Source organism: Pristis pectinata, chromosome 2 (genome assembly GCF_009764475.1).
Source record: "Pristis pectinata isolate sPriPec2 chromosome 2, sPriPec2.1.pri, whole genome shotgun sequence".
NCBI classification, from domain to species: Eukaryota; Metazoa; Chordata; class Chondrichthyes; order Rhinopristiformes; family Pristidae; genus Pristis; species Pristis pectinata.
The window spans coordinates 122,468,370-122,495,894 of NC_067406.1; the positions used below are offsets into that span (position 1 = coordinate 122,468,370).

Here is a 27,525-nt window from a genome sequence, read left to right on the forward strand (position 1 = left end):
AGTCAATGGAGTGAATTTCAGCAAGTCTACTGTATTGACCCAGCAAGAATCAATACGTGTCACTTCAACCGGGAGACCCCTCAAAAGTGACCAAATATATCTCTTCACAAATACATAGCTGAACTCCTCCAATCAGTGGTTTATCCTGATGCAGCACCGACCTGTGTCTTTCTCACATTGCCATCTTTGCAACTGTGATCATTGAAAAACTACCTCTCATTGTCCTTCTGACTTGCTTGCACCCTTTGAAGTTGAGCATGTTTTTCCTCCTCCAACACTGTCTACTATACCCACCGACTGGGTACGATTGTCCTTGGCTAGTTCCAATCAGAGACAGAATCACCTGCAATGGCCTCTCTTCCTCGTCCCATGATGTTACCTCTAGAATTCTCCCAAGAATTATCCTTGGCCTCCTATTTCCAACTACATGCTTCCCACTTAATGGCAACATCCGAAATACAACACCAGATTACACATTGATACAGATAATCCCATCCGTTTTCCAGTACTATTCTTTCAACTGTCTAATGATACATGGCTGGTATTTGGTATTGATACACAGAGGTTGGGGAAACCAAAACCATTGATTTCAGTAGCTGCCACAAACTAACAAGGAACTGTTAACACCTCTGTAGTTATCCTCGGGCAAAATCAGACTTTGCTGTTCTATTGAATCCAAGGTGAGCTTTTCCCCCTCTATTCATAACTTCATTGACGGCATCTACTTGCACCTTTTATCTACTGCTGAAGTATTCATTTATGTTTTGTAACACCTCTTTCCACTATTCTGATGCTATTTCAGCTGACTTCCAGATAACCATCCTTTACTAGAATTGAGCAACCTGAAAATTGTTGCTAGTATGTTAACTTCTGCCGTCTCCCAATCACCCAGTGCTGATCAATGTTATCCCTCAGGCCAGTAATATCCCAATTTAAATATTATCATTGCTCCTCGTATCTGAAATTCTCTGCCATACACAATTCAGGATCTCTGCACTTTTCTATTCTGATTTATGGTAATTTACAATTTTAATTAGCAGTGAGACCTGTTTCTTGAGGAATCCTTTCCTCATCTTCCCCACCTCTGTCTTTCTTTCCTATTTTGTGGTTTTTGCTCAATAACTTGTGGTTTGGTGTTAAATTTTCTTTGATAATGCTCCTGTGAATTACTTTGGGATATTTTACTATATTAACGACTGTACATATATGCAAGTTGTTGATGTTGCATCATCAGAGGCAGCCACCTAGAATTCCTCTTGCATAGTACAAAGTTTTATGCTTTATGCATGTGACTTTATCTGAAATTCAATTAGAATTAGCAATCAATTAATTTGTGCCTCCAGACCAGGCTTCCAGATCAGTTTGGTCCTCCATGCGTGTGGGCATGTGTATGATGTCATCACCATATAATGCATGAACTCGTGTCAACTTACAAAACACAAACCTTGTGGGTTGCGAGCATTGGAGTAGGTCTTGAGCCGAGGCCAGCTCCACCGTTAAACAGCTTTTCCCCACTGCTGGGAAGAACAAAGCTTCAATCCTGTTGCCATTTCTTTTTTTTATATATAATCTTTGCCTCCTGTAGTAATCATGTTTACTGTACCCTTCACCCATCCCCCTATCACTGTGATTGGCCTCCACTCCCTGATGATGTTGTCTGTGGTCCCATAGATCTCTCCTTCCCACCACCTTGCCTCCTGTCTTTTCCATGTCCTCTTGAACATTTCTTTGACTGCCTGATTTCCTCCTCACTGCGCTCTCTCTGCAATACTGCTTTGCCAAGCTCATTCCACTCGGCAGGCACCTTTACACCCACAATCCTATCCCAACTCCTTCCAATCATTTCTTGTCCTCTGTCCTCACCACCAATCCTCTCCCACCTTACTCCTCTTTTCCCAGCTCCCAACAGTCGAATTGGTAATTGTCGCATGTACTGAGACACAGTGGAAAGTACATTGAGGTAGTACGAAAGACAAACAATAACAGAATATAGTGTTACAGTTACAGAGAAAGTGCAGTGCAGGATCCAGTTCCACACCTACCCCAAATCATCAAGACCTGCATGGATGAGTATGTGCCTTCAAAACATACTGAGTCTTCCCAAACCAGAAGCCCTGGATGAACCAGGAGATCTGCAGTCTGCTGAGGGCTAGATCTGTGGTGTTCAAGACCAACGATCCAGAACCCCACGAGAAGTCCAGGTACGACCTATGGAAAGGCCATTGTGAGAGTGAAAAGGCAATTTCACGTGAAGATAGAGACACAATCAGATGCACGACAGCCGTGGCAGGCTTTGCATGCCATTACTTCCTACAAGGCAAAACTTAACAGCATAAATGGCAATGATGTTTCACTCCCCGATGAGTTCAACACCTTTTATGCATGCTTTGAAAAGGAGAATAACACCACACTTTTACAAATCCCCACAGCATCCAGCGAACCTGTGATCTCTGTCTCTGAGGCCGACATCAGCACAAGAGGGTGAACCCTCGCAAGGCGTCAGACCCTGATGGTGTACCCAGCAGGATACTGAAAGTATGTGCCAATCAACTGGCTGGAGAGTTCAAGGAAATCTTCAACCTCTCACTGCTGCAGTTGAACATTCCCACCTGCTTCAAAAGGGCATCAACCATACCGGTGCCCAAGAAGAGCAGGGTAAGCTGCTTCAACGTTTATTGCCCGGTAGCACTCACATCTACTGTGATGAAGTGATTTGAGAGGTTGGTCATGGCTAGAATTGACTCCTGCCTGAGCAAAGACCTGGACCCACTACAATATGCCTACTGCCACAACAGGTCTACAGCTGATGCAATCTCACTGGCTCTTCACTCAGCTTTGGAGCACCTAGAAAACAGCAAAACATATGTTAGGCTACTGTTTATTGATTATAGCTTGGCATTCAATGCCATCATCCCCTCAGTACTAATCAACAAACTTGAAAATCATGTGTTGCCTCTTGGGTGTCAGGGTCAAGGGTGTGGCTGCAGAACATTCTGGCAGAAAGGGTGAACAGCCAGAGGGTTATGGATTGCATAGTGAACGCACCACAGAAACAGGCCATTCAGCTCAACCAGTCCATGCAGACCTTTATATTCTCCTCAAGCTTCCTCCTCTCTTTGCTCATCTACCAGTGTATCTTTTGATTCTCTACTACCTCAATTTTAAAACCATACTAAATGGACAAAACTATTCTAGACAACTTTTCCACCGAGAAAAATAAACAATTGTTTTATTTCTTTTATTCATTTCATTTCGAGTGGCTTGTCTAACCTCTCTTTAAACATTTCCCTACTATTCACTACTCTCTACGGTAGTGAGTTCCACATTCTCACCAACCTGAAAGAAAAATTCCTTCTGACTTTCCTATTGGATTTCTTGATGACTATCCTATATTGGTCGTCCCCACAAGTGGAAAACTTTCTCTCTGCATCCATTCCATCAAAACCTTACGTCATGTTTAAAAATCTCCATAATTGTCAGCCCTCTCAAGAGAGAAGAGACCCACTTTATTCATCTTTCCCTGTTACGTATACCCCTGCAGAAAATTATTAGCTAGTAAAGCTAACTTCTAACAAAAGCTAACATCAAATGCTGGAATCAAATCTTAAGCAATAAGGAAGGCATTTAAAACATCATAAAACAATGAAGCAGGGACAAAATGGTTTTATAAAACAGAAATAGTGTTTGATAAATTTATTTATGTCCTTTGAGGATGTAACAAGACAGGTGGATAGACTATTGAACGGTTCCCTTATACGATGAGATGGACTCTGACCTCACGATCTACCTTGTTGTGACCTTGCACCTTATTGCACTGCACTTTCTCTGTAGCTGTGACACTTTACTCTGTACCTTTATTGTTTTTACCTGTACTACATCAATGCACTCTGTACTAACTCAATGTAACTGCACTGTGTAATGAATTGACCTGTACGATCGGTTTGTAAGACAAGCTTTTCACTGTACCTCGGTACAAGTGACAATAATAAACCAATACCAATACCAAGAACCGAGTTGTAGTGTGTTTCATTTTCCAACATTGAAGGCAATTCACTAGGTCGATTTGTGGAATGAAGGGATTATCTTCTGAGGAAAGGTTTAGAGTGTCAGGAAGAATGACAGGGGATCTCATTAAAACATATAAAAGTCTGAGAGGTGGTGACAAAGTAGCTATGTTTCCCCTTGGGGAATCTAGGACTAGAGTCAAAGTCAAAGTTGAGTTTATCATCATGTATGCACAGATGCAACGAGAAATTTACTTGCAGCAGCGTCATAGGCGCATACAGTAGCATATAAGCAGCATTCACAAGAAAAACATAAATTAAACATAAATTATACAGAATTTTTACAAGAAAGAATACAATAAGAACAAAATAAAAATAAAGTTCATTTTAGTGCAAAGTGATCAAAGTGGTCATAGTGTTGCTAAACTATAGTGATTATGGTTGTGCTGGTTGGTTGAAGAACCGAATGGTTGAAGGGAGAACTGTGCAGCCAAGCATAGAGAGGAGGAGAGAGCAGCTTCCATCACAGCCAACAGAGGGTGATGAGAGAGACATTAGGATCCAGGTGGTCTGCCAACACATGAGGCAGTCACTGCCAGTCTCCAGCAATGGTCCACAATCACCCTGCTGTCAGAATGCACATCTCACCATTCCCTAGTTATACGACACACTTTGGTCTGCCCAACATGAGCCCTCACAGACAACCTCAACATTGAGCTGTGAGGCAGTTCATTGCTGGATTTGTGCTAAGTTCCTGTCACAGCAACGCTGTCACTAACACATCTCTATTGCTATAACGATCCCTTTTAGCACTGGTTATATGAGTGCTTTCGTTCCTGGGTTCGCATCCTGATCGCTAAGCAAGATTCCAATGTACATAATAAATCTGCCGAGAGGGAAAAAAGAACTAGATTTTGTTTTAGGGAATGGACCAGGGAAAGTGGAAGCAGTGGGAGGGAGAGAGCAATATGGGGGTAGTGGTCATAATTCCATTAGGTGTTGCATAGTTCCCCACACCAGTGTCACCCAACCCCACCAACCCTAATCTCATCCCTGAGTTATTCCCTTTTATGTTTCAAGCAGAATCACCTCAGTCTCTCTGTGTTGTAGGATAAAATACAAATGATTAGAATATTTACATTACCAGGAAGGAGAATGCAGTGTGTAAGTGCCAGTGCTCTGTCATAATCCTATTTGGATGCCTAACAGGCATTGAACGGCCAACTGGATTTCCCAACCTGCTTTAACACTGTCAACAGCTGCGATGGTGTGTCTTCCCTAAACTCCATGGCCTTATGCTCATTGGGACTAATCCTCCACTCTTTCTCCTTCCCCTGGTACTATGCTGATACCCGGCTGGGACAGGCAACAGGAAAGCTTGTGCATGGAGCAACACTTAGGGATAGATTGGTTCCATCTTCTCCAACAGAATGATGATCTAGCTGCTTCACCCCCATCTTACAGCTGAAGTGTGATGGTAGAAATGAAATAAATTTCTCAACTTCCTTGACTTTGTCAGGTTGTTCACAGGTTTTCCCTCTGTTGATCTGCCTTACATTCACCATGAAGCTAACCAGTGTCTCCACCACTCCTACCATGCTGGCTTCCTCAATGCCTATGAAGAATGGGCTTCAGCTAAGCCATCTGTGCACCTTCACCATTCCTCACTCTCATTGAGGAAGTCCAGGAGGCCCCCATTCACAAGATTATATTCTCCTATCAATCAGCGGCAGGATGGCAATGTTACAAAATACTTTCAGACTGGTTGGCATCTTGCTCAGGAGAGTGATTAAAAATTATACAATATTCAATGCTGAGATAGTTAAACCAATTTGCAAAATGCTCAGATCACCCCTTTTAAAATTTATGCATTATTAAACTCAGGTTCATTTAAATCTGCCAGTTGCAGTTTTCCTAAAATAATTTGCAGTCCACTTAAACTTGTGTTCAAAATTAAATTTATTGAAATCAATCAGATCAATGCAATTGATTAACTAGAAGTGCAAACTGCTTATATTTAAATCACTTCGCTTAAAACTTATGCATTAGGTCAATCAGATACATCAGCCCTTGTGGCAAGTTTTGCAGAAAGTGAGGTGTTCTCTTACTTTGAAATCATCAGCAGAAAATTAAGTGACTAAGCCTCTCTCCTTAAGCAACATCTGATAGACTTGAGGCCTGGTGGCCTCTGCTCTGATGCAGATTAATGGAAAATTTTATGTCCAGTGGTAAGAGAGTGAGTTTAGGCAAAACTTGATACGTAACTTTCAAAACTCATAACTGCAAATCAGAAATACAGTGTGATTTCAAGCATATTTTGAGAGTATCCTAAGCAGATTTTTTACATAGAGACACAAGAGATTCTGCAGTTGCTGGAATATGGAGCAACACACACAAAATGCTGAAGGAACTCAGCAGGTCAGGCAGCATCTATGGAGGGAAATAAACAGTCGACGTTTCGGGTTGAGACTCTTCATCAGGACTGGAAAGGAAGAGGGTGGAAGCCAGAAAGATTTTTATATGGTTTTGTTTCTCATTGAGTGATTTTGAAAACTTAGTGACAGGTCAGGCTTGGCTACAAGCTGGTTCCTGATTTGAACGAACAGCGTACCTCATGTCACTCTTGTCTACAAACAAATTTTTATCACATTACACAGCACATAAAGGATACAATAGGAAGAAGGCTGGGCTATTGGCCCTTCAGCCTCTTCTGTCATTCAGTAAGATCATGGCAAATCTTCTACTTCATCCACTTTCCAGCCCATTCTCCTGCAGCTTGATTCTTGTTCTCAGACATAACACCAACTCAGGTATCCGGAGAGTCAAGTATGCATCAATTTATGGAAACTTTCTCTACTTTCACCCTTTTTGGGGGCCACTGTTCAGAGAAACCTGCCTTAAAGCTGATTATTCACAGTGGCCCGCTGTCTAGACAGCAAAAGGAAATTTGAGAACAGAATTAAGCTCTCTGCCCACAATGCTTTCAGGCTATTAAGAATTGCTTGGTCTTGACAAAATTGGTTAAAGCCTCCCCCTGCAAACTCAGCACATATATTAGGAAAATTTCTGTTGTATGAGTGGTCTATGGGTGGGGAATACCAATCCAGGGATCATACTTCACTGGGGAAAATGTCCCTCAGATTTCCAACAACTTGGGGAAGTAGTTATAATTGCACCACCCACAGACAGCAGGAACATTGAAAGGAATAATCAAAAACAATGGAAAACTGCCCCGCACAATGTCACCTGATAGGGCGTGAGAGTGACCCCGCATTGTACCACAGATTGTGATAGCGCAGCTGATGAACAGTCCAGCTCACCTTTTTATTCCATCCCCTCAAGGAACAGCCAAGGGCCAAATCGAAGTAGTGATTGAACAGATTCAAAAAACAAATAAGTCTAAGGCCCTGCACGCTGGGAAAGACAGGGAACAAATTAAAAGGTACTTTAACAAATACATCAAGCCATTTGAGTACCAGACAGATGTAGTTATGATACTGATTTTCCTAAGATTGATGGATCCCTCCGTCATTGTGAGTAGAAATATACCTGGATTAGATCCCAGATGAAAAGGGAAAGAAGTGAATGGTACCAATTAAAGACTGTGAAAGAGAAAAAAATATACATATTTTCTGCTGCAGCCAACTAAACACTACAAGGTGATTCCATTCAGGCTTCTGACAGGATGAATCATACTCATCAACCCAACTGTCCTTCATCTCGAAACAAGGATTAAACATACTCCCCAATGATGCTTCTACATTAGCCCTTAGAGAATTAAGAGGAGGGATGTGCTCTGACTGTTCGCTATAATGGCTGCAACTGAGGAGGATGTACCTCAGCCATTGTGATGTCAGAAATTCAGGGAAACCAGCCTGTGGTTTCACCCTGGACTCTGAATCATCAGCTTGTGACAATGAACATGGACAGATGAAGCCCAAATAATGCAAGATACATACATCTGCAAAGAGGAAAATATTGTCACTATCAATGCCTTGACAAGAGAAGCACCTGGTTAAGATGAACCAACAAAATAAAGTATGCAAGGAAGTTCTGAAATTGATGGTGATAATGTTGGTCAAAAACCTTGGTTGAGCATGCTCTTGCTAATTGTTCAAGGGCTTGCCTTAATCAACCTAATATCCCTGGTGTGGCTACCTATGGTGTCTGATCGAGGGCTTATGTGTACAAGCAAGTGCCTTAGAAATGGTTAATTGGGAGATCATGATAAATATGTCATGTTTTCAAGGTAGGGAAATGTATAGGATTTTAGTTACAATATATTAATATGCTGGGAATTAGGTTGAAAACTAACCAACAGAATTATAATCATGATGTTTAAAATTCTCAATTCAGTATATTCCTGCTTATTATAGTAACAGAAGTTGTGAAAGGGAAGCAACATGCAAGTGTCCTCTAAGAACAAAGAAATAATGAAGTTGCATTTTTAATTTATTTCCAATTAGAGGCTATTAAAAATACTTAAAAGATGTCTTTCAAATAGAGCTCACAAAAGCCAGAAGTCAAAGAAAAGCGAGCAAAGTGGCTAAAACTGGAACAGGGGATAAAATGGGGAACCTACATACTAGTAGACCCAGACAGATACAAGGGATAAACTGTTGCTTTGACAAACTGTGTCTGGGGAAAGTGTCCCAAATGAGATATGGTGAGGTGAGCTAAGCAAGCCCAGAGATAGGAGAAAGATGTGTGGAAGTCATATGGCAGTCAGCTCATTGAAGAGTCACCATTAGGGTATTGGTCCACTGGCAACTGAAGTAGTACGAGACCAATGGGAAACCTATCCATAATATTACGGTGATGCATAATAGAACAGGCATTGAGCTCCCCAAGATAGAATTAATATTGCCCTGGACCTAACAGTCTTATCAGTTCAAAAAGACAACCAAAGACACTATTGCTCACCTACATGTTCTCATACCGACATACATCATCTGTTACAGTTGATACCTGTTTTATGTTTTGCATGATTATGTATTGTGATAATTATAGTAACTTTTGGTTCCTTTTTCTTTAAATGGCTGTAGAATCTATAATCTTTTAAATGATAGAAAGTAAAGCACGATCGACAATGTGCACCAGGGCTCAAGTGACTCCAATTGTTGAACAAGTACTGTGAATGAAGGTGTTTAGGAAAACCATTTTAAGACAGTGAACACAACTGGATTTTTTCTTTACTTTAAAGAAATTACAACTTAAGGATAATTTGTTTTAGATTATTGTTTTCAAGTAGTTGTTTAAACATGTTTAATTCACCAAGAGTAATATTAACCTTAGCAGGGGTCAAATCTTAAATTTCACAGTATGTCCTAATCAGTCAGACATTAATGAGCTGTCAACCCAACATTGCAAAGGAAGATTTATGATGTGAGGGATCAAATGTATTTTTAAGAAAGTCACCTGCCTGCTATTGGAATGGAGAATAAATTCCTGGTGCACTTCAGGAAATAATGCTCCTTTCACTGGGGGGAAAAGGAAATAAAAATATTGGCTGAAATGTGCAGTTTCTCCATGTGTGCTTCATGCAGGTGGCAAAGTGGAAAATCTCTATTTTACAGGACTAGGTTACCCTTTATGTGCACGTGCATAATTAAATCACAAAGGATGCAGGCTCCAGCCTGTTTACACATCCTACAACCTATTTTTTTTTCCCCCACAAGTGTAACTTCTGTCTCACAGGTATGGAGGGAAAATACTTAAGGGAATCCGCTAGATAGTATTTAAATAAATTCCTGCACTCCTTGACCTTTTGTTTAGTACCGTAAAACACATGCTTCAAATTCAAATTTTCATTGGTGGTGGTAATGTGTGTCTTGGAGAAATCTGTTAAATGCCAGTTATTATGAACAAAGTTAGCCAATTAATTTGAATTTAAAGAAACAACAGAGCCCTGCAACTTAAAAAATAAGCTCCAATTTTAATATGACAAGTACAAACAGCATAGAATTATAAGCATTACCTCACTATACATGAAGGAGGCCATTGTACAGTTTTAAAAATCTCATGCATTTTCTGATCAGCATATGCAATGTTAAGACAATTAAATGTTAACATTATATTGCACTTTTTTCTTAATCTAAGTTATACCTTGCACCTAAGTCAAGTTAAAACTAGAGGTAACAGGAACATATAAATTATTTTGATTCTAGGGCTCCAGTACTAAAAGTGTAGACATGCTGTACCAACAAAGTAAAAAAAAAAGAAAAATGAGAAACTATTAATGCTGGATACCTGAAAACAGAAAATGCTGGAAATACTCGAGGTCAGAAACAATTTTCTCTCTCCACAGATACTGCCTGACCTGCTGAGTATTTCCAACAAGATACCCCACGTACTGTAATAATCAGGTTAATTATGGAAGCATTTAAATGTTAAGGATTATGCTTCAACATGTTACTAAGTTTAAGCTTGTTAACAGGGGCCAACCAGCTAAGATCAGTGGAGTTTTCAAATAACATGGTCTTGGATAAATTCCTAGAGGTCAATATAGAAAGAATACACAGTCTTAAAAATTTCGTGCCAGACATGTTTTACAGGTTGTAAATACCTAAGAAAAAGAAATGAATCATGATATTCTATAGAATACGAACATACTATGTGAACATCAAGCCAGCCCTCACTTTCGTTTGCCTTTTGTGTCTGTTGTTTGGAAAACGCTAGAAGCTGACATAAGGTTTTCTATGTACTGTCCAAGAACTTGATTTTCAGATTTTAGTTTCAGATTCTCTTCTTTTACAGCATCCACACGTGCAGACAGCTCTGAGTAAGCAAAAGAGAAATATTAAGGCTTAACAGTTGACTGGAATATAAAAGACAGCAAATTGTGGAATTGTACTCTAGTATTTTAAATTGGTACAGAAATAAACTTTGCCAATTCTACCCAGCAAAATGCTGCTGACTATGACCAAAGGCAATTATTTTTTTTTAACATTTCAGCTAGAGTGAGAGGCAGGAATAAAACGAGAGAATCAAAGGACTGACTGCAGATGCTGAAATCTAGATGAAAATCATGATGATGCTGGAGGAACTCAGCAGGCCAGGCAGCATCTGTGGAGAAAAGCAGGCGGTCAACATTTCAGGTCAGGACCCTTCTTCAGGACCTGTCTTGAACGTTGACCGCCTGCTTTTCTCTACGTATGCTGCCTGGCCTGCTGAGTTCCTCCAGCATCATCGTGTTTTTCAGCAGGAATAAAATGATTCTCTTCGCAAAAATGTTTCTCCTTACATGTAGTTTCTCCATTGAGATTTCAGGCAATGATATTGTGACACAGAAGGATGAGGATTGAGAACAATGCTTTCAGAAGCAAACAAAACAGAAACAGGCTGTTCAGCCCATCATGTCCATACTGATCATCATGTACTATTTATACTAATCCCATTTCCTAGCATTTGGTCCACAGCCTTCTGTGCCTTGGCAATTCAAGTGCTCATATGGCTACTTCTTAAATGTTGTGAAGGTCTCTTCCTCTATCACCCCCTCAGGCAGTGCATTCCAGATTCAAACCACCCTCCGGATGGAAAAGGTTCTTCCTCAGATTCCCTCTAAACCTCCTACCCCTTACCCTATATAAACCTATGCCCTCTGGTTTTAGATATGCCTGTTACAGGGAAAAGTTTCCTACTATTTATCTACCTATGCCCCTCATAATTTTGTATACGTCTATCAGGTCCCCCCCAGGCTCCTCTGCCCCAAGGAAAACAAACCCAGCCTATTCAATCCCACTTCATAACCAAAATGCTCTATCGCAGACAACATCTTGGTGAATCTCCTCTGCACCCTCCGGTGTAATCATGGTCCTTCTACAGTGTGGCAACCAGAACTGTATGCAGAACTCCAGCTGCGGCATAACCAATGTTTTATAAATTTGTACCATTACCTCTCTGCCCTTATATTCTGTGCTCCTGCTGATAAAGACATGTATCCCATATGCCTTCTTCACTTCCTTATCCACTTGTACTGCCATCTTCTGGGATCCTTGAACACAGAGGTCTCTCTGTTCCTCAATACATGCCAAGACCCAAACATTCATCATGTGAGCCCTACCCTTATTAGATCTCCCAAAGTGCATCACTTCACACTTATCAAGATTGACCCTTTACCAACTGATCAATATCGTGGTATAGCCTACAGCTACCCTCGTCACATCAACGGCACTACCTTGTATCATGTCAGCTGGAAACTTACTAGTCATACCTCCTATATTCATAATCAAATTATTAATAATTACTGCTTCAGTAAGGGTCCCAGCACTGACCTCTGTAGTACCCCGCCAGCCACAGGCTTCCACTCCCAAAAGCAACCCTCCATCATCATCCTCCTATTACCAAGCCAATTTTGGATCCAATTTGCTAACTTGCCCTGGATTTCATGGGCTATAATCTTTTGAACCAGTCTCCAAAGGTCTTACTGAAATCCATGCAGATTACTTAAACTGCACTGCCCTCATCAATACCTTTTGTTCCATTAATATATTCTTCTCTCATCTGTTTATTTCCCTTCACCACCACCTTTCTCTGCAGTACATTTGATTGTCCTCTGACAGGTGTTCAATTGTTGGAGAAGGACAGAAAGTGATAAAACTTCATGGAGGCTGGACACAAAATCTGGAGATGGCAAAGTGAGAAAACGCAACTTTACACTGAAGACTGTTGAGGATTAAAAGGCATATTGTTTCACATGTGGCATTTAGACAAATTACTTTACCTTCTAAAGTATGTTGAAGCTCCAAAACCTGATTAATCAGCCGTGTCTTCTCTTCTAATTCTACTTGACTCTCGGGGTCAATTACTAGCATGGGAAGATTACACAACTTTACAAATCATAAACACAGAAGCCTACAAACAAAAAATCAAATAGGATTCAAGACTACTAGCCAACACATCCAAAGTTACTTTAAAAATAAATGTTGCCATGTTGTCTTCTTCATTCTTTTCATCCCTCAATTATGAAGAGATCTATGGCTAATCATTAGGAGGTTTTCAAGATGAAAGCCAAAACCTTATAATTGGCCAAAGCTAGATCTAGCTAATGAATGCAAATTGTAGCCATTGGCTTTAATTATTTGTACAGATCCTGCCATAGTGGGTGGTCTGAATTAAAACATTATAGTAAGCAAGCCCAAATAAAGTTCTCAGTACAAATAAAAGTGCTCCGAGAAGGACAAGTCTGAGAATTAGACTGCCTCAAAAATAATTAAAAGTTTTCTCCTATACTTCTTTTGTCCATAGAAATAATCACGATATGTTTCAGTTACTTGCTGGATTCAAGGACCCCAATAATGCAGCCCTTGGTTATACTTCCCTAAACACAACTGAAATTTCAAATCTACGAGGAGAAAAGAGATCAGAGAAGCTCAGACATTGACTGGTTCTCTTAATAGTAAGGCCAAAGCATTAGCTTTTGTAGAAAGTTGTAGCTAGGTACTATTTTAAAGTTCCAATACATTTTTAGCACGATTAAAGACAAAATAACCTTTCAAGTTCTATTACAGTTGTATTGGCATATTAACCCCATTGAAAGATCAACAGGCAATAATGGCGTCACACATTCTCCATCGGACATTAGACCTACACCAGACTGGTGGTCATGTTCTGCGTTTTTATAATCAAAAAAAGTTATGTAAGAATTTAGAAGCATGTTGAAAGACAGCAATACTTAAAGTTTAGATGACTGCTAAAGCAGTTTATGCAGCACTGGAAATACACAAATGTTACAGGCTTTGTATTACATTCTTAAACCTGGTTGTTTAACAATTGATTCAATATCAAAAGCATAACTTTATCTGTGCAACATCTAACATTTTATTTTCTGAATAAGAAATTTATGAAGTTGCAGTTGAAAAGTTTAAAGATCAGTCTTGTACACACGTTCATGGCAACTAAAAGCTTGCATTTTTAATAATGCCATCTGAAGTGGAAGCTGAAGTAGGAAGTGAACATTCTCCCCACAGAAAGGAAAAGTAAAGTGTGTCTCCTGTTTCTCACACCTTTTAACAGACAGTCCTAGAATAGCAATAGCAGAAGCCTTAGCAGATTGTCTGTTGGCCTGCTCAATCAGGTGTAGTACAGAAACCACTGATTTTCAGTTCAATGCCTTTTTATATCCCATCCAAATATTTAAGTGAGTATTTTTGCATAAGTACTCCAAGTGTTATTGATTGAAGGGAATAAAACATCCAAGATCATAACTTTCCAAGTTATCAAATTGGGGTAATTAACTCCTGCCATTTTAACAGTATTTTGCAATCACCCTTGAATGAACTAAAGATGCCAAACAAACCCCAAAAAATCTATATTTTGTCTTCCCCGCACCTCGAATCTCATTCAACTCATGTTTATTTTTTTCAGAAGCATTATACTTCATTTATAACAGAAGTGCTTCTTTTGGAAGTCATCTCCAAACTGAAAAAAGGGTAGTCTTTAAATACATGGTATTGTTCTTCAGTAAAGGATGAGGATACAATACCTGAAGTATCAGGAAAGTAGTAAATCATTAAGAGAAATTTACTGGATTAAGTAGCTTTTAACATGCTTAAAAAAAAAATGGAGGAAAGATAGGGCAGAATTTGTTAGTTCCAGGAAGGTTTCTTGAAACAATATAATCAAGGGTTAGAGGCTGTACTAGACCTTGTATTGGGGATGAACCTGTCTAGGTGAACAATGTTTCAGTGGGGGAGCATTTAGGGAACAGTGATCATAATTCCATAAGTTTTAAGATAGTTATAGATAAAGACAAGAGCTTCTCAGGTGAAAGTGCTAAATTAGAGAAAGGGTAACTATAACATTAGGCAGGAACTGGGGGAAGTAGATTGGGAGAAACTGATTGAGGGCAAATCCACATCTAATATGTGGGAGTCTTTTAAAGGCTGGCTGGTCAGAGTTCGCAACAGGGCTACAGTGGATGCAACCTCACTGGCTCCTCACTCAGCTTTGGAGCACTTAGACAACAGCAATACATGCGTTAGGCTGCTGTTTATCGATTATAGCTCTGTGTTCAACACCATCATCCCCTCAGTACTAATCAACAAGCTTCAAAACCTGGGCCTCTGTTCCTCCCTCTGCAACTGGATCCTTGACTTCCTTATCGGGAGACCACAGTCAGTGCCAATCGGTAATAACATCTTGCAGACAGTCAACGCAAGCTCACCTCAAGGATGCGTGCTTAGCCCACTGCTCTACTCTCTCTACACTCATGACAGTGTAGCTAGGCACAGCTCAAATGCCATCTATAAATTCACCAATAACACCACTGTAGTTGGCAGAATCTCAGTTGGCGACGAGGAGGCATACAGGAGTGAGATAGATCGGCTGGTTGAGTGGTGTTGCAACAACAACCTTGCACTCAACATCAGCAAGACCAAGGAATTGATTGTGGACCTCAGGAAGGGGAAGTCAGGAGAACACACACAAGTCCTCATTGAAGGGTCAGTCGTGGAAAGGATGAACAGCTTCAAGTTCCTGGGCACAAACATTGATGCAATCATGAAGAAGGCACGCCAGTGGCTCTACTTCATTAGGAGTTTGAGGAGGTTTGGTATATCACCAAAGACTCTTGCATTCTGGAGAGCATTCTGACTGGTTGCATCACTGCATGGTACGGAGGCTCCAATGCGCAGGATCAAAAGAGGCTGCAGAGGGTTGTAGACTCAGCCAGCTCCATCACGGGCACAACCCTCCCCACCATCGAGGACATCTTCAAGAGGCGGTGCCTCAGGAAGGTAGCATCTGTCATTAAGGACCCTCACCACCCAGGACATGCCCTCTATTACTACCATCAGGGAGGAGGTATAGGAGCCTGAAGACCCACACTCAAAGTTTTAGGAACAGCTTCAACCCCTCTGCCACCTGATTTCTGAACGGTTCATGAACATTACCTCATTATTCCTCATTACTACCTCTTACACTATTTATTTATTGGTAACTTATAGTAATTTTTATGTCTTGCACTGTACTGCTGCTGCAAAACAACAAATTTCACGACATATGTCAGTGATAATAAACCTGATTCTGATTCAGGACCAGCATGTTCCTGTGAGGATGAAAGGCAAGGATGGCGAGGTTTGGGAATCTTGGATGACAAGAGAGATTCTAAGTTTAGTCAAAAGGAAAAAAGCATATGTAAGGTTTAGGAACCTGAAATCAGACAAAGCTCCTGAGGAATATAAATGAAGTGGGAAAGAACTTAAACAAGAAATTGGGAGAACAAAAAGGGGCCAGGAAATGTTCTTGACAAGTAGGATTAAGGAGAATCCCAAGTCATTTTATACGTATATTAGGAACAAGAGGGTAGTTAGGGAAAGGGTAGGGTCACTCAAGGATAAAGGAGGGAATTTGTGTGTGGAGACAGAGGGCAGTGGGTAAGGTCCTTAATGAGTACTTCGCATCAGTATTCACCAAGGAGAAGGACATAGATGATGCCGATATTAGGGATGGATATGTTGATACTCTAGGGCATGTCCATATTAAGGAGGAGGAGATGTGTGTATTGAGAAATATTAAGGTGGATAAGTCACCAGGGTATGATGGAATCTATCCCAGGATACTGAGGGAGGTAAGGGAGGAGACTGTTGGGGCCTTGACTGAGATCATTAAACCCTTTTGTGCCATAGGCAAGGTCGCAGAAGACTGGAGAATAGACAATGTCGTTCCTTTGTTTAACAAGGACAAAAGGGACAAACCAGGAAACTATGTGCTCGTGAGCCTTACATCAGTGGTAGGGAAATTACTGGAGAACATTCTTAGGGACAGGATTTACTCACATTTGGAAAACCATGGATTTATTAAAGAAAGTCAGCCTAGCTTTGTGCAGGGGAGGTCCTGCCTCACAAATATGATTGAGTTTTTTGAGACAGTGAAGATGATTGACAAAGGTAGGGCAGTGGATGTTTTCTACATGGACTTTAGTAAAGCATTTGACAAGGTCCCTCATGATAGACTGGTCCAGAAGATCAAGTCACACGAGATCCAAGATGTTTTGGCAAACTGGATCCAAAATTGGCTTGGTGATAGGAGGCAGAGGGTAGTGTTTGTCCAGACAGAAAGTCTGTAACCAGTGGTGTACCACAAGGATCGGTGCTGGGACCTTTGTTGTTTGTCATTTTAGGGACGAAAATGTTTGTGGTCAGATCAAGTGTGCTGACGACACAAAGATTGGAGGAGTTGTAGACAACAAGGATGGTTACCCAAGGTTACAGAGGGACATGGATCAACTGGAAAGTTTGGCGTAGCAGTGGCAGATGGAATTTAATGTAGACAAGTGTGAGGTAATGCATTTTGGGTCATCTATTACTGGCAAGACACATACAATAAATGACAGAGACCTTGGAAGCGTTGATGTACATAGTAACCTTGGGGTGAAAGTTCACCAGTCTCTGGAAAAGGTGGATAGATTAATGAAGATGTTTAGCTTACATGCCTTCATAGGTAGGGGTATTGAATATAAGAGTTGGGACATCATGTTGCAGCAGTACAAGACATTGTTTAGGCCAGACTTGGAATATTGTGTATAGTTATGGTCACCACATTACAGAAGGAACATGGTAGCACTAGCAAGACTGCAGAAGAGGTTCACCAGGAAGTTGCCTGGAACGGAGGGCTTTAGTTACAAAAAGAGATTGGATAGGGTGGGAATGTTCTTACTGAAGCGCAGGAGGCTGAAGGGCGACCTTATGGAGGTCTGTAAAATCATGAGGAGCATGTTCAGTGTAGATATTCACAGTCTTTTTCCAAGGGTAGAGGAGTCTAAAACTAGAGGACACAGGTTTAAGGTGAGAGGGGAAATATTTAAAGGAGATCTGAGGGGCAAGTTTTTCTACACGGAGGGTAGTGGGCATATGGAACAAGCTGCCAGAGGAGACGGTAGAAGCAGGTGCAATCACAGTGCTTAAAAGGCATTTGGACAGGTATATGGATAGGAAATGAGTGGAGGGGCTTGGGCCAAATGCAGGAGGTGTCCAGCAGCATTTTTAAAATGAGAAAAGCAATGTAGCAATGAAGAGGTTTAGGTCTTTGCAGTAGAATGCATGGCTGCTAGCAATAGAATGATTAAAATCGGGGATACTTATGAGGCCAGAGCTGAAGATATGCATGCAACTGAGGGTTATAGAAACTTACAAATATAGCAGGGAGCAGCAAGGTCATGATGGACTTTAAAACAAATTTCAGAACTTCACACAAACTAAAAATAAGAGTAGTTGCTAATCAGCAGCCACTGTGGGTGAGCAAACATAAGGGAATGGGACTCTGTACGAGTTAGGTTTGGCAGCAGACTTTAGGATCATTTCAAATTCTTGGAAGGCACAGCATGGGTAATTGGCCCAGAGTATGCTGGAAAAGTCAAGTCTAAAGATAACCATAAGGGAGGGATGAATAGCAAATGAGCTGAAGATGGGCAGAGTCAGGCAATGTAATGGAAGCTAGAAGTAGTTGGTCTAAGTGAAGGCATAGTCTGAAACAGAGACATAGAAACACAGAAATATAGCAGCAGGAGTAGGCCATTTGGTCCCTTGAGCCTGCTCTGCTGTTCAATACATCCATCTCATTATCATATTCCATTCTTTTCCTTGATTCCTTTTGTGTCTAGAAATGTGAACATCTCCTTCTTAAGCACACTCAGCATCTTAGCCTCTGCAGCCCCCTGTGGTACCAAACTCTACAGGTTCACCACTCTCTGAATGAGGGAAATTCTCTTCAATGAAGTCCTGAATGACCCCTTGTTACAATCTCAGCCAAGGGAAACATCCTTCTCACATCCTGTCTGTCTAGCCCTGTCAGAATTTTGTAGGTTGCAATTAGATTCTCTCTCACTCTTCTACCTCAATCAAACACAACTTTAATCTACCTAATGTTTCTCCAGTCTGGTGAACCTTTGCTGCACTCCCTCCAGGGTAAGTATATTCTTTCTTAGATAAGGAGATCCAAGGCGGCCTATATAATTGCAGTAAAACATCCTTGCCTCTTGCTCTAACGGCTAGCATACCATTTGCCTTCCTAATTGCTTGCTGTATCTACTTGTTTGCTTTCTGTGACTAACGTACAAGAACATTCAAGTTTCTTTGTACATCAACAATTTCAAATCAGTCCAGATGAAGGGTCTCAACCCAAAACATCAACTATCCATTTTTTCCCTTCACAGATACTACCTCACCTGCTGAGTTCCTCCAGTAGTTTGTTTTTTTTGCTCCAGATTCCAGTATTGCAGTCTCATGTCATCATTTAAATAATATAATCCCTGTTTTCCAACCAAAGGAGACAACTGCACATTTGTTCATGTAATACTGCCTCAACTACAGTTTTGCACACTCACTTCATCTGTCACTTTGCTGCATCCTCACAATTCACAATCTTTGCCTCTTTGCATCCAACTCACAATTTACTATCTCACCCAATTCAGTGTCATTGGCAAACAACAAAATATTACATTTTGTTCCCTCATCCAAGCCATTGACATAGGTTATGAATAGCTGAGGTCAAAGCATTGATCTCTGCAGTACCCCACTAGTTACTGCCTGGACCCTTAAAAAGACCAATTTGTTTTCCTGTTCTCATTTCCTAACAACCAATTTGCAATCATTGCCAATACAATACACCAATACCATGCATTTTAATTTTACACACAATGTGGGATTTTAGCAAAGGCTTTCTGAAAATCCACATGACTGATTTTCTCTCATCTATTCTAGCTCATTTCAGGGTCCAAATAGGAAGGCCAGTTTGTGAACAGACTGACTCAGCTTCTGGGGAAAAAAACAGATTCAATTGCTAAGGAACAAATTTTGTGATGAGGGTTTTGAACTTCACGATATTTAATTGGAAAAATTAGTCCCTCGACTAGTACTGGTAAGTACTAGCAAGATTACTAACAAGTAATCTGATAATCTGGACACAATGGAGGAGATGCCACTGCTCGTATGGAAACAGATGATGTGGTGAAAATGGAGAGATATTTATTCATTCAAAAGGATTGCAGATCTTGGGAATTCACTGTCTCAGAGTACTATGGGGACTCAGTTGTTGAGCAAATTGAAGACTAAAATTGAAAAGATTTTGAACACTACAAAGATTTACAGTATACACAGAGAGGGCTATAAAGTGAAGTTGAAGTAGAAGATCAACTGAGTAGTAGAACAGGTTTGAAGGAATCTATGGCCTACTGTGTATCCTTTACCTAAGAAACAGCATGGTGTCCTTGGGCAACACTTCTCTCAACCAATGTCAAAAAACAATTAATTAGTCATTCACTTAACTACTGTTTATCTAACCTTGTGAAGCACAAAATTCCTTACTGTGTTGGCATAGAGATATTTCAGAGATAAAATGCAAATTCGGGTTTTAACAGCTCCGAGGATTAATGTCTATTCTGGCACCAGATTGAAGACAGAAGGGTAACATTTTGGCACTGAATGCCAAAGGATAACAGCTGATTTTGTAAGAATTGCCCTATCTCCTCCTTCCCTGTGAGAAATAACTGGAGAACAGTAAAAACCTTCTGTTTTCTGAAAGCGAGTAACAAGAAGAGGTGAGAAGATTACATTTGAAAAGTAACAACAGCCATTGTAGATTTTGTATCATACCTTCCATATCAGCATTCATTGTAAACAGTTCACTGTCAATATTTGAGTCAGAGATTGTTGATCCAGAGTCCACTATAAGGAAATAAAAAGCAAAAGTTTACTTTATGAATATTAAAGATACCACTGAAGGTTCTCACATCAGCTTATCAGCACCTCCCAAATCCGTGACCTCTACCACCAGGAAGTACAAGAGCGCCATTTGCAAGTTCTGCTCCAAGTCGTACACTTTGGAAATAGCTTGATGTTCATTCATCCCTTCTGGGTCTAAATCCTGGGTCTCTCAACCTAACGGTACTGTGGGAGTACCTTCACCAGAAGGACTACAGTGGTTCAAGGTGGCAGCTCACCAACACCTTTTCAAAGGCAATTAGGTGCTGGCAATAAATGCTGGCCTTTCAGTAATGTTCAGATCCAGAAAAATGAATAAAAAAACAAGGGAGGATACCACCTGGTGCTGCCAAAAGTCAGAGGAGAAAAATCCCAGGTTTAATCCCCAGCCTCTACTAAATTAACAAATTTTAGTACAAAGTAGTGGAGGGAATGCTGTTACTCAGTATCATTTGGAACAGCAGTTAAACTTAGCACCATAGGTTCGGGAGGGGAAAGATTTAACAATGGCCCCTACTCCTGTTCACAAATCAATAACTTCTGCTGGAGAGTGTGTAAATTTAGCGATATCAGGTGACAACTGGATTATTTAGTAATGATGCACTATTAACGTCAAAAAGCCTGTCAACACCATGTTCAAAGTTTGAGGAATGCCAGCTGAGGAACCAGATTTAAAATCAACACCTTACACCATAAAGCAGATACTTCTGATGAATTTGCAAGGGTGGTATGTGACTGGTATTGTTTACTTACTCCTGTTGAAGCAGATTCTGTCAAGCCAATTATATCAAGTCAGTCATATTCATGTCTCTGATCAAAACATCAGCCCTCTTTCCACAGATGCTGCCTGACATTTTCTGTTTTTATTTCAGATTTCCAGGAACTGCAGTTGTTTTGATTTTCAATTCAATAATATTGCTGGGGGGTTTGTGGAGTGGAGAAAATGAATGTCATTATATATAAATAGTACAAGTTTAAAATTATAAATGGAAAGCTATTACAACAATTATTCAAAAGGGCAATATCTATTCAGCATAATCATCAAACCCAAATGCCCATTTTGCCCAAAATTTGAGTTAGCTTGAATCTGTATTGGTTCATTTGTCCTCATCATTAAACACTGGGACATTTCCAGATATTGTTGAAAATCGAAAATAAAACAGATAATGCTAGAAATACTCAGCAGATCAAGTGGTATCTGTGGAAAGAGAAAAAGAGTAAACATTTAAAATTAATGACTTTTCATTCTGATGTTCTATTTTCAGCACCTGCTTTTTATTTCTGTAGCTGGGAAAGTGACCACCGCTTTCACCCTGCTAAATTTATCTCACCCAACACCTCTTCATCTCCATTTAAAAAAATACTTTTTTTGTTAGTTGCTCCACGAGAAGTTGGTTGAGAATTTAAAAATAAATGATCGGAAGCACAAGATGTCTCTTCTGCCAGGCAAGAGTTCAGATACTTAGTGAGGGAAACAATTGCACAGAAGCACATACTAGAAAGAAAGTAGCATTTTTTCTTCCAGAACCTACAAGCAAGAGAACATTGAGTTCCGATTTTTTTAAAAAAAGAGAACCCTAACCAATGTAAAATCTATTCAAATACATTTATGTAGAAATAACTGTGTGTTTGGCACCAATTACAAAAGAAATGTTTCCATTAGAGGATGTGTGACAATTACATTGCTCATTTATTTTACATATGAATAGGTTGGCGAATTCATTCACCTGCATGACTACCAGTGAGAGCCTGAACAGCAGCAGAGTTAACTTTAAATGGAGAAATCTTGGAAAGGCTGTGCTATATTCAAAGACAGAAGAATTCTCCCGGCAGTGGAGGAGGCCGAGGACTGACATATCTGTGATGGAGTGAGAGGAGGAGTTGAAGCAACTGGCAATGGGGAGATGCAGATCACAGTTATGGAGGCGATGAGGTCAGAGATGGTGCGGGAGATAACGTCCTGGTATTTTTCGGTGGGGTCAAGGTTCAGGGGTAGGTAGGAGGAAGCATCCGAGAGTTGGCATCTGGCCTCTGCAAGGTAGAGGTCAGTACGCCAGACTACCACAGCACCACCTTTGTTGGCTGGCAAAGGTGTACAACAAACTGCTCCAAGCAGCAAGTCGGGTGGAGGGGTGAGGGGGTGGATGCAGATGTTGTGGAAAATTTAAAGACAGATTAGACATACAAGAGAGGGATCTTAGATTTTTTAATGACCGCCTTGCAAAGCCATTATATTTTTCCAACAGGAACAGCCACTCACAGGCAGATTACATGTCTTGTCAAATTAGTCTGCACTATTCAGATACATCATACATTTGGCTGGAATGTCTCAATCATGAAGAGCACAACAGGGGAATGAATGAATTGGTGGAGGGAATGCTGGGATGGACGAAACAGTCAATGCTGTAAGCTCCTGGCTGGACATCAGAAGTTGCACAAAGGACCTCAGAAATTTCAACACTTCTACTTCCAACAACTCCAGTGGAAAAATGGATATACTGTACATATCTCCACCTCTCTCCTGCCATCCATTGTGATAGTAACAACTCTTGAGAGAGAGCTGCTGCTCCAAATCAGCATGGTTACCTTAGAGTCCTCAAGGTGAGCAAAAAGGCAGGAGAATGGCATCAAGAGAAAAAAAAATCAGCCAAGATTGAATTGCAGAGCAGACTTGAAAGGTCAAATGGCCTAATTCTGCTTCTATATCTTATGGTCTATGTGTACAGGATTCATTATACATCCTGATCCTACCCACAGCACTTGACAGCTGCAGTCCATTTTCCCTCAATTAGTTTACCAAGAATTCCAAGAGTGATGCTCCCAACTTCTCTACCTTAGCTGGGATCTATTAACAGCACTGATGGAGAAAGGGACCTTGGGCTATTCTCCGATTTCAAGTTTCAATAAATATGAAGCGCTATGGCCTAGGAATTCATTAGCTCTGTTTTTCAAAGTGCTAAACATGTTGGCTTGGAACTCCCACATACACTTGTGTCCATTTAGAAAAATCATAATGAATGTGCAGAAATGACAGTGTGTTGAACCTGACAAACACTTCCATCCAGAGGGTTCCTTTGAGAATTTCCTTCAACTGCTGGTGGTTATCACAGTAGTGCTTATTCCTTAAAAGGCACTTTCCAGTGGGAATCAACAGGACCAACACGTTACAACCACCATGGAGTGGGGACAGAGATACACACACTATGGGAGCTAATCATCAGGAGCCGCAGGAAATTCTGACCTCTAAGAGTGTGATAACCAGAAGCATAGCACAATGACCTACCCCCCCCAAAAATCATATCATGACTTCACAAGATACATCAAGCAGAGAGCCATAGAACTGACGCCTACTGTTCATTCAGTTAAGTGCCACCCATGGCGGTGCGTACTCTGATGAAGCTAGCACATCCACTGCTACATGACCACATTCCCTCCACTGGCCAAAATATATGAAATATTGTCTCTTCTATTATGCTACATTAGTACCTTCTCTAGCACCACAGTGAGCCGCAAACTGATGCATGACACTGATCAGCCACAGAAACCCAAACTGATCCTGGGGTAGGAAGTCATGACCTTGTCCTTTACTGTTAGAGCAGTACTGGCATATATGCTGTCAAATGTCTCAGTAATTGCTGGCTTGATAAACCTAAAGCTGCAGAGACAATGCTTCTTGGAAACAAAGACATGAAATCTTACATCTCTACAGTCAATAAGGATAGGGTCTTTGTACGCAAGCACTTCTGTACCCCATCCTCCTGGGTCACTAGCCTTGCCTTATTTGTCTGTGCCATCTGGCTTGAAGTTTCCATTCAAAAGCTGCCAGCAGTATGATCATGGAAGCATCCATGGTAAACATTTATCAAACATTAGTATTTAAAACTAAGCTCAAAGTAATAGGATGGCACACAGCCCATGTCTCACAGTACCAGACACCCATGTTCAATCCTGACCTCGGGTGCTGCTTGTATGGAGTTTTCGATAGTCTCCCAATTATCTTAAGGGTTTCCTTCGGGTGCTCTGGCTTACCCCCACATCCCAAAGACATGCTGACTGGTGGATTAATTGGCCACCCCATCTTGCCCATATATGTAAGTGATTGGTGGAATTACAGGGGAAATGGTGAGAATGTGGGTAGAATAAAGAAATAGGATTAATGTAGTATTGTTGTAAATGGGTGGTTGATGGTTGACACACATGCTGTATGAAACCACCCTGAGCACTTGAGGTTGTGCAGAGAGTGCTTCTAGGAAAGATCAAACGTGCCTATCAGCACTTCACATCATGAGATGAGTGCCATGCAACTGCCAGTCCAGTGGAACCCATACGATATGGAGACCCGCTCTCTCTGCAAATGCCAATTCACAGTAATTTGCCAGACTTGGGATCTTACAATTTACGTGGGTGTCTCTGAAACATGATGTTGCACGATGACTTACTTAACTACATGAATGACTGATGCAAAGGAAACATCAAGTACACTGGGCATTTATGGATTTCAACCATAAATGTCCAGTCCTATTTCACGAATGATGCAGTCCAAAAAATGCATCAATTGTGCACAAAATGGAATTTCCATCACATTCTGCTGAAAAGGAAGCTGTGTAATCCAATTTCTACCTATGCAAATCAAAACTCAAAATACACTGTGACTCCACTCAAGGGTTTTAAACCACCATGGTTTGGTGAATAGAAACTAGGCACAGACACTGAGGGAGAAGCACAGTGGCCAGTTTTGAAGAGTCACTGGTCAGAGACTGAGGCGGGCCTTGCATCCTCGTTTGCCCACGTCTCCCGGGTGCTTTGCCCCCTTGGGGCTTCTCCCCTCGGTCTGAGGAAGGCCTTCCCTGCCCATGGAACTGCGGGTCGGGACGGGACAGCACTGCGCCTACCGAAAGCTCACTCCCTGCTTGGGCCGCCGACCCGACACCTCCCTGCCCGGGCACTCACCTCCCTGTCCCGGCCACCAGCCGTCAACCGATCGGTCCGTCCGGACGGAAGGAAAACAAGGAGGCTTCGGAGCAGTTTAGAGAAGGTCGAGGCTGAAGGAACTGCCATGAACAAGAAGGCCGCCAGAGGGAGAACCGCCCGAACAGGAAGGCGGAGGCCGGCGCTGCCACTCATCCGGTGCCATTCATCCGGCGCCACTCATCCGGCACTGTCCAGCAAGCCAGCACAACCCTCTCCCACCCGGTTAAAACCCAATGCAATTAAAACAGTGCAGCATCAACAAGTTAAACAATCCAGTTCTGCCTTATTTCACTTATGTGTTTTGTTTTCACATGTCTTTCGATGAATGTGTTAATTCATTGAAAGCCACTTCAAACAAAAGAGAAACATCAGAAGAATTTGCAAACCATCAATCTTGATCACAACTTCTTTGAATTAAAAACTTGTTTTCATCAGTAAGTTAACTCAAACCAGCTATGGTCGGAAATCAAGCCTAAACAGATGCTTTTGCCACGTCACCATAGGGCCACGCTGAGAAACCTTTTTTAATACAAAGTTTGACAATGTTTCCAAACGAATAATTTTCCACCCATCTCTTCAATTGCAATAAAAGGCTCAAATGTCATTGAACACTTATCCTAATGATGAACCGAGAGCAGCCGTAATGAAGATACGGCTTCGATGACTGTTCAATCATTATGATCCGACAGAGCTTTTGAATGTGAATTTATACAGAGGGTAAGCATACTTTCCGCATCGAAATAGTTACACATGTGACCATAAGGGGAAAAAAACTACCTTTATTTGTATGTTTTCTTAGGCACACACAACATTTGATCCTTTCTCATCTGCTTCTCTGAACGATAGTTCCCCACACCGAATCTGTCCGCCATCCTAATTCCAAATCATAAAAGTCCTGGGTGCACGAGGTTCAATCAATGTGTTTTGAGAGTAATTGCATACAACGGCCAAAGCTCGTCAATTTCCCATGTACTTTGAGTTGCTAGTTACCCATTAACTAGACTTTACCTGAATCATCGGCTAAAGAAATGGTCGTGAAGGTGCCGTCCTCTTCTGGACTTTCAGCTGGATCCATATTATTCTTCCGAAATTCGAGCAGACACCGACCAATTTCCTAACCATCAAAGGAGAGCCCGAAGATCTGCTGGTGCAAATTCAACCGAATCGGATTCTCAGCGCTGAATAATTGAAACTGTACCTGGTACCTTGATACCTGATCTTCAGCTCTCCGGAAAACTGGTTAAAGGTTAAAGCTTACAACTAATGGCTTAGGAAAAAACTGAGCTAAATAAAAACAACTCTACTTTAAACATTTGGTCTCCTCCTTTAGGTTTCGTTTGCCTATCATTAAATTGGACCATAATTGGTACAAGTAATTTAAAATTCATGACACACAAGTGTCCTTTTGAACGGTTTGGTTCACTCTAAAACTACCTTTATGTTAGGAAAAACTAAATTTAAAGCCAACATAAACAGTAAAATTTACATTGAAGTAACAGTAGGTGAAAAGTCTGATCAGTTCAAATGATATTTTTATCCCCAACAGTAATAGTAGTTGTATTCCCTCTCTCCTGTCTTGTTAATCCCACTTGCTTTAGCCAGACCCCAGCTGATCAATGCATATAAAAAAAATTTTTTTAAATTTTTTTTATTTACAGCGTGGGAACAGGCCCTTCCGGCCCAACTAGTCTGCGCCGCCCATTTTAAACCCAATTAACCTACCCGTACGTCTTTGCAATGTGGGGGGAAACCGGAGCACCCGGAGGAAACCCACGCAGACACAGGAGAACGTACAAACTCCTTACAGACAGCGACGGGAATCGAACCCCGATCGCTGGCACTGTAATAATGTC

The 27,525-nt window shown here is 41.0% G+C and overlaps 1 protein-coding gene across 4 annotated transcripts; it reads right to left on the reverse strand.

The window, feature by feature from the left end:
- Positions 1-9,943: 9,943 nt before the first annotated feature.
- Positions 9,944-26,513, reverse strand: LOC127586317 (short coiled-coil protein). Of its 4 annotated transcripts, none has more exons than XM_052044164.1 (5): positions 25,652-25,814; positions 21,455-21,619; positions 20,594-20,665; positions 12,727-12,810; positions 9,944-10,781 (listed from the first exon to the last, which is right to left on the reverse strand). In XM_052044164.1, coding segments are annotated over exons 2-5 (300 nt in total). In that variant the 5' UTR covers positions 21,456-21,619; positions 25,652-25,814; the 3' UTR covers positions 9,944-10,638. The 4 variants fall into 4 exon arrangements, with proteins under 4 accessions (XP_051900124.1, XP_051900152.1, XP_051900142.1 ...); XM_052044172.1 differs by lacking the exon at positions 9,944-10,781 and adding an exon at positions 12,496-12,626 and having other exon boundaries at positions 25,652-25,825; XM_052044192.1 differs by lacking the exons at positions 21,455-21,619; positions 25,652-25,814 and adding an exon at positions 26,450-26,513.
- Positions 26,514-27,525: the final 1,012 nt, after the last annotated feature.

What these genes read in the sequence shown, in the direction of transcription:
- LOC127586317 (XM_052044164.1), bottom strand. An exon ending in AATGAATGCTGATATGGAAG is followed by an intron (nt 12,811 to 20,593) that starts GTATGATACAAA and finishes TTCCCATGCTAG; the next exon opens with TAATTGACCCCGAGAGTCAA. An exon ending in GCTTCAACATACTTTAGAAG is followed by an intron (nt 10,782 to 12,726) that starts GTAAAGTAATTT and finishes TTGCTTACTCAG; the next exon opens with AGCTGTCTGCACGTGTGGAT.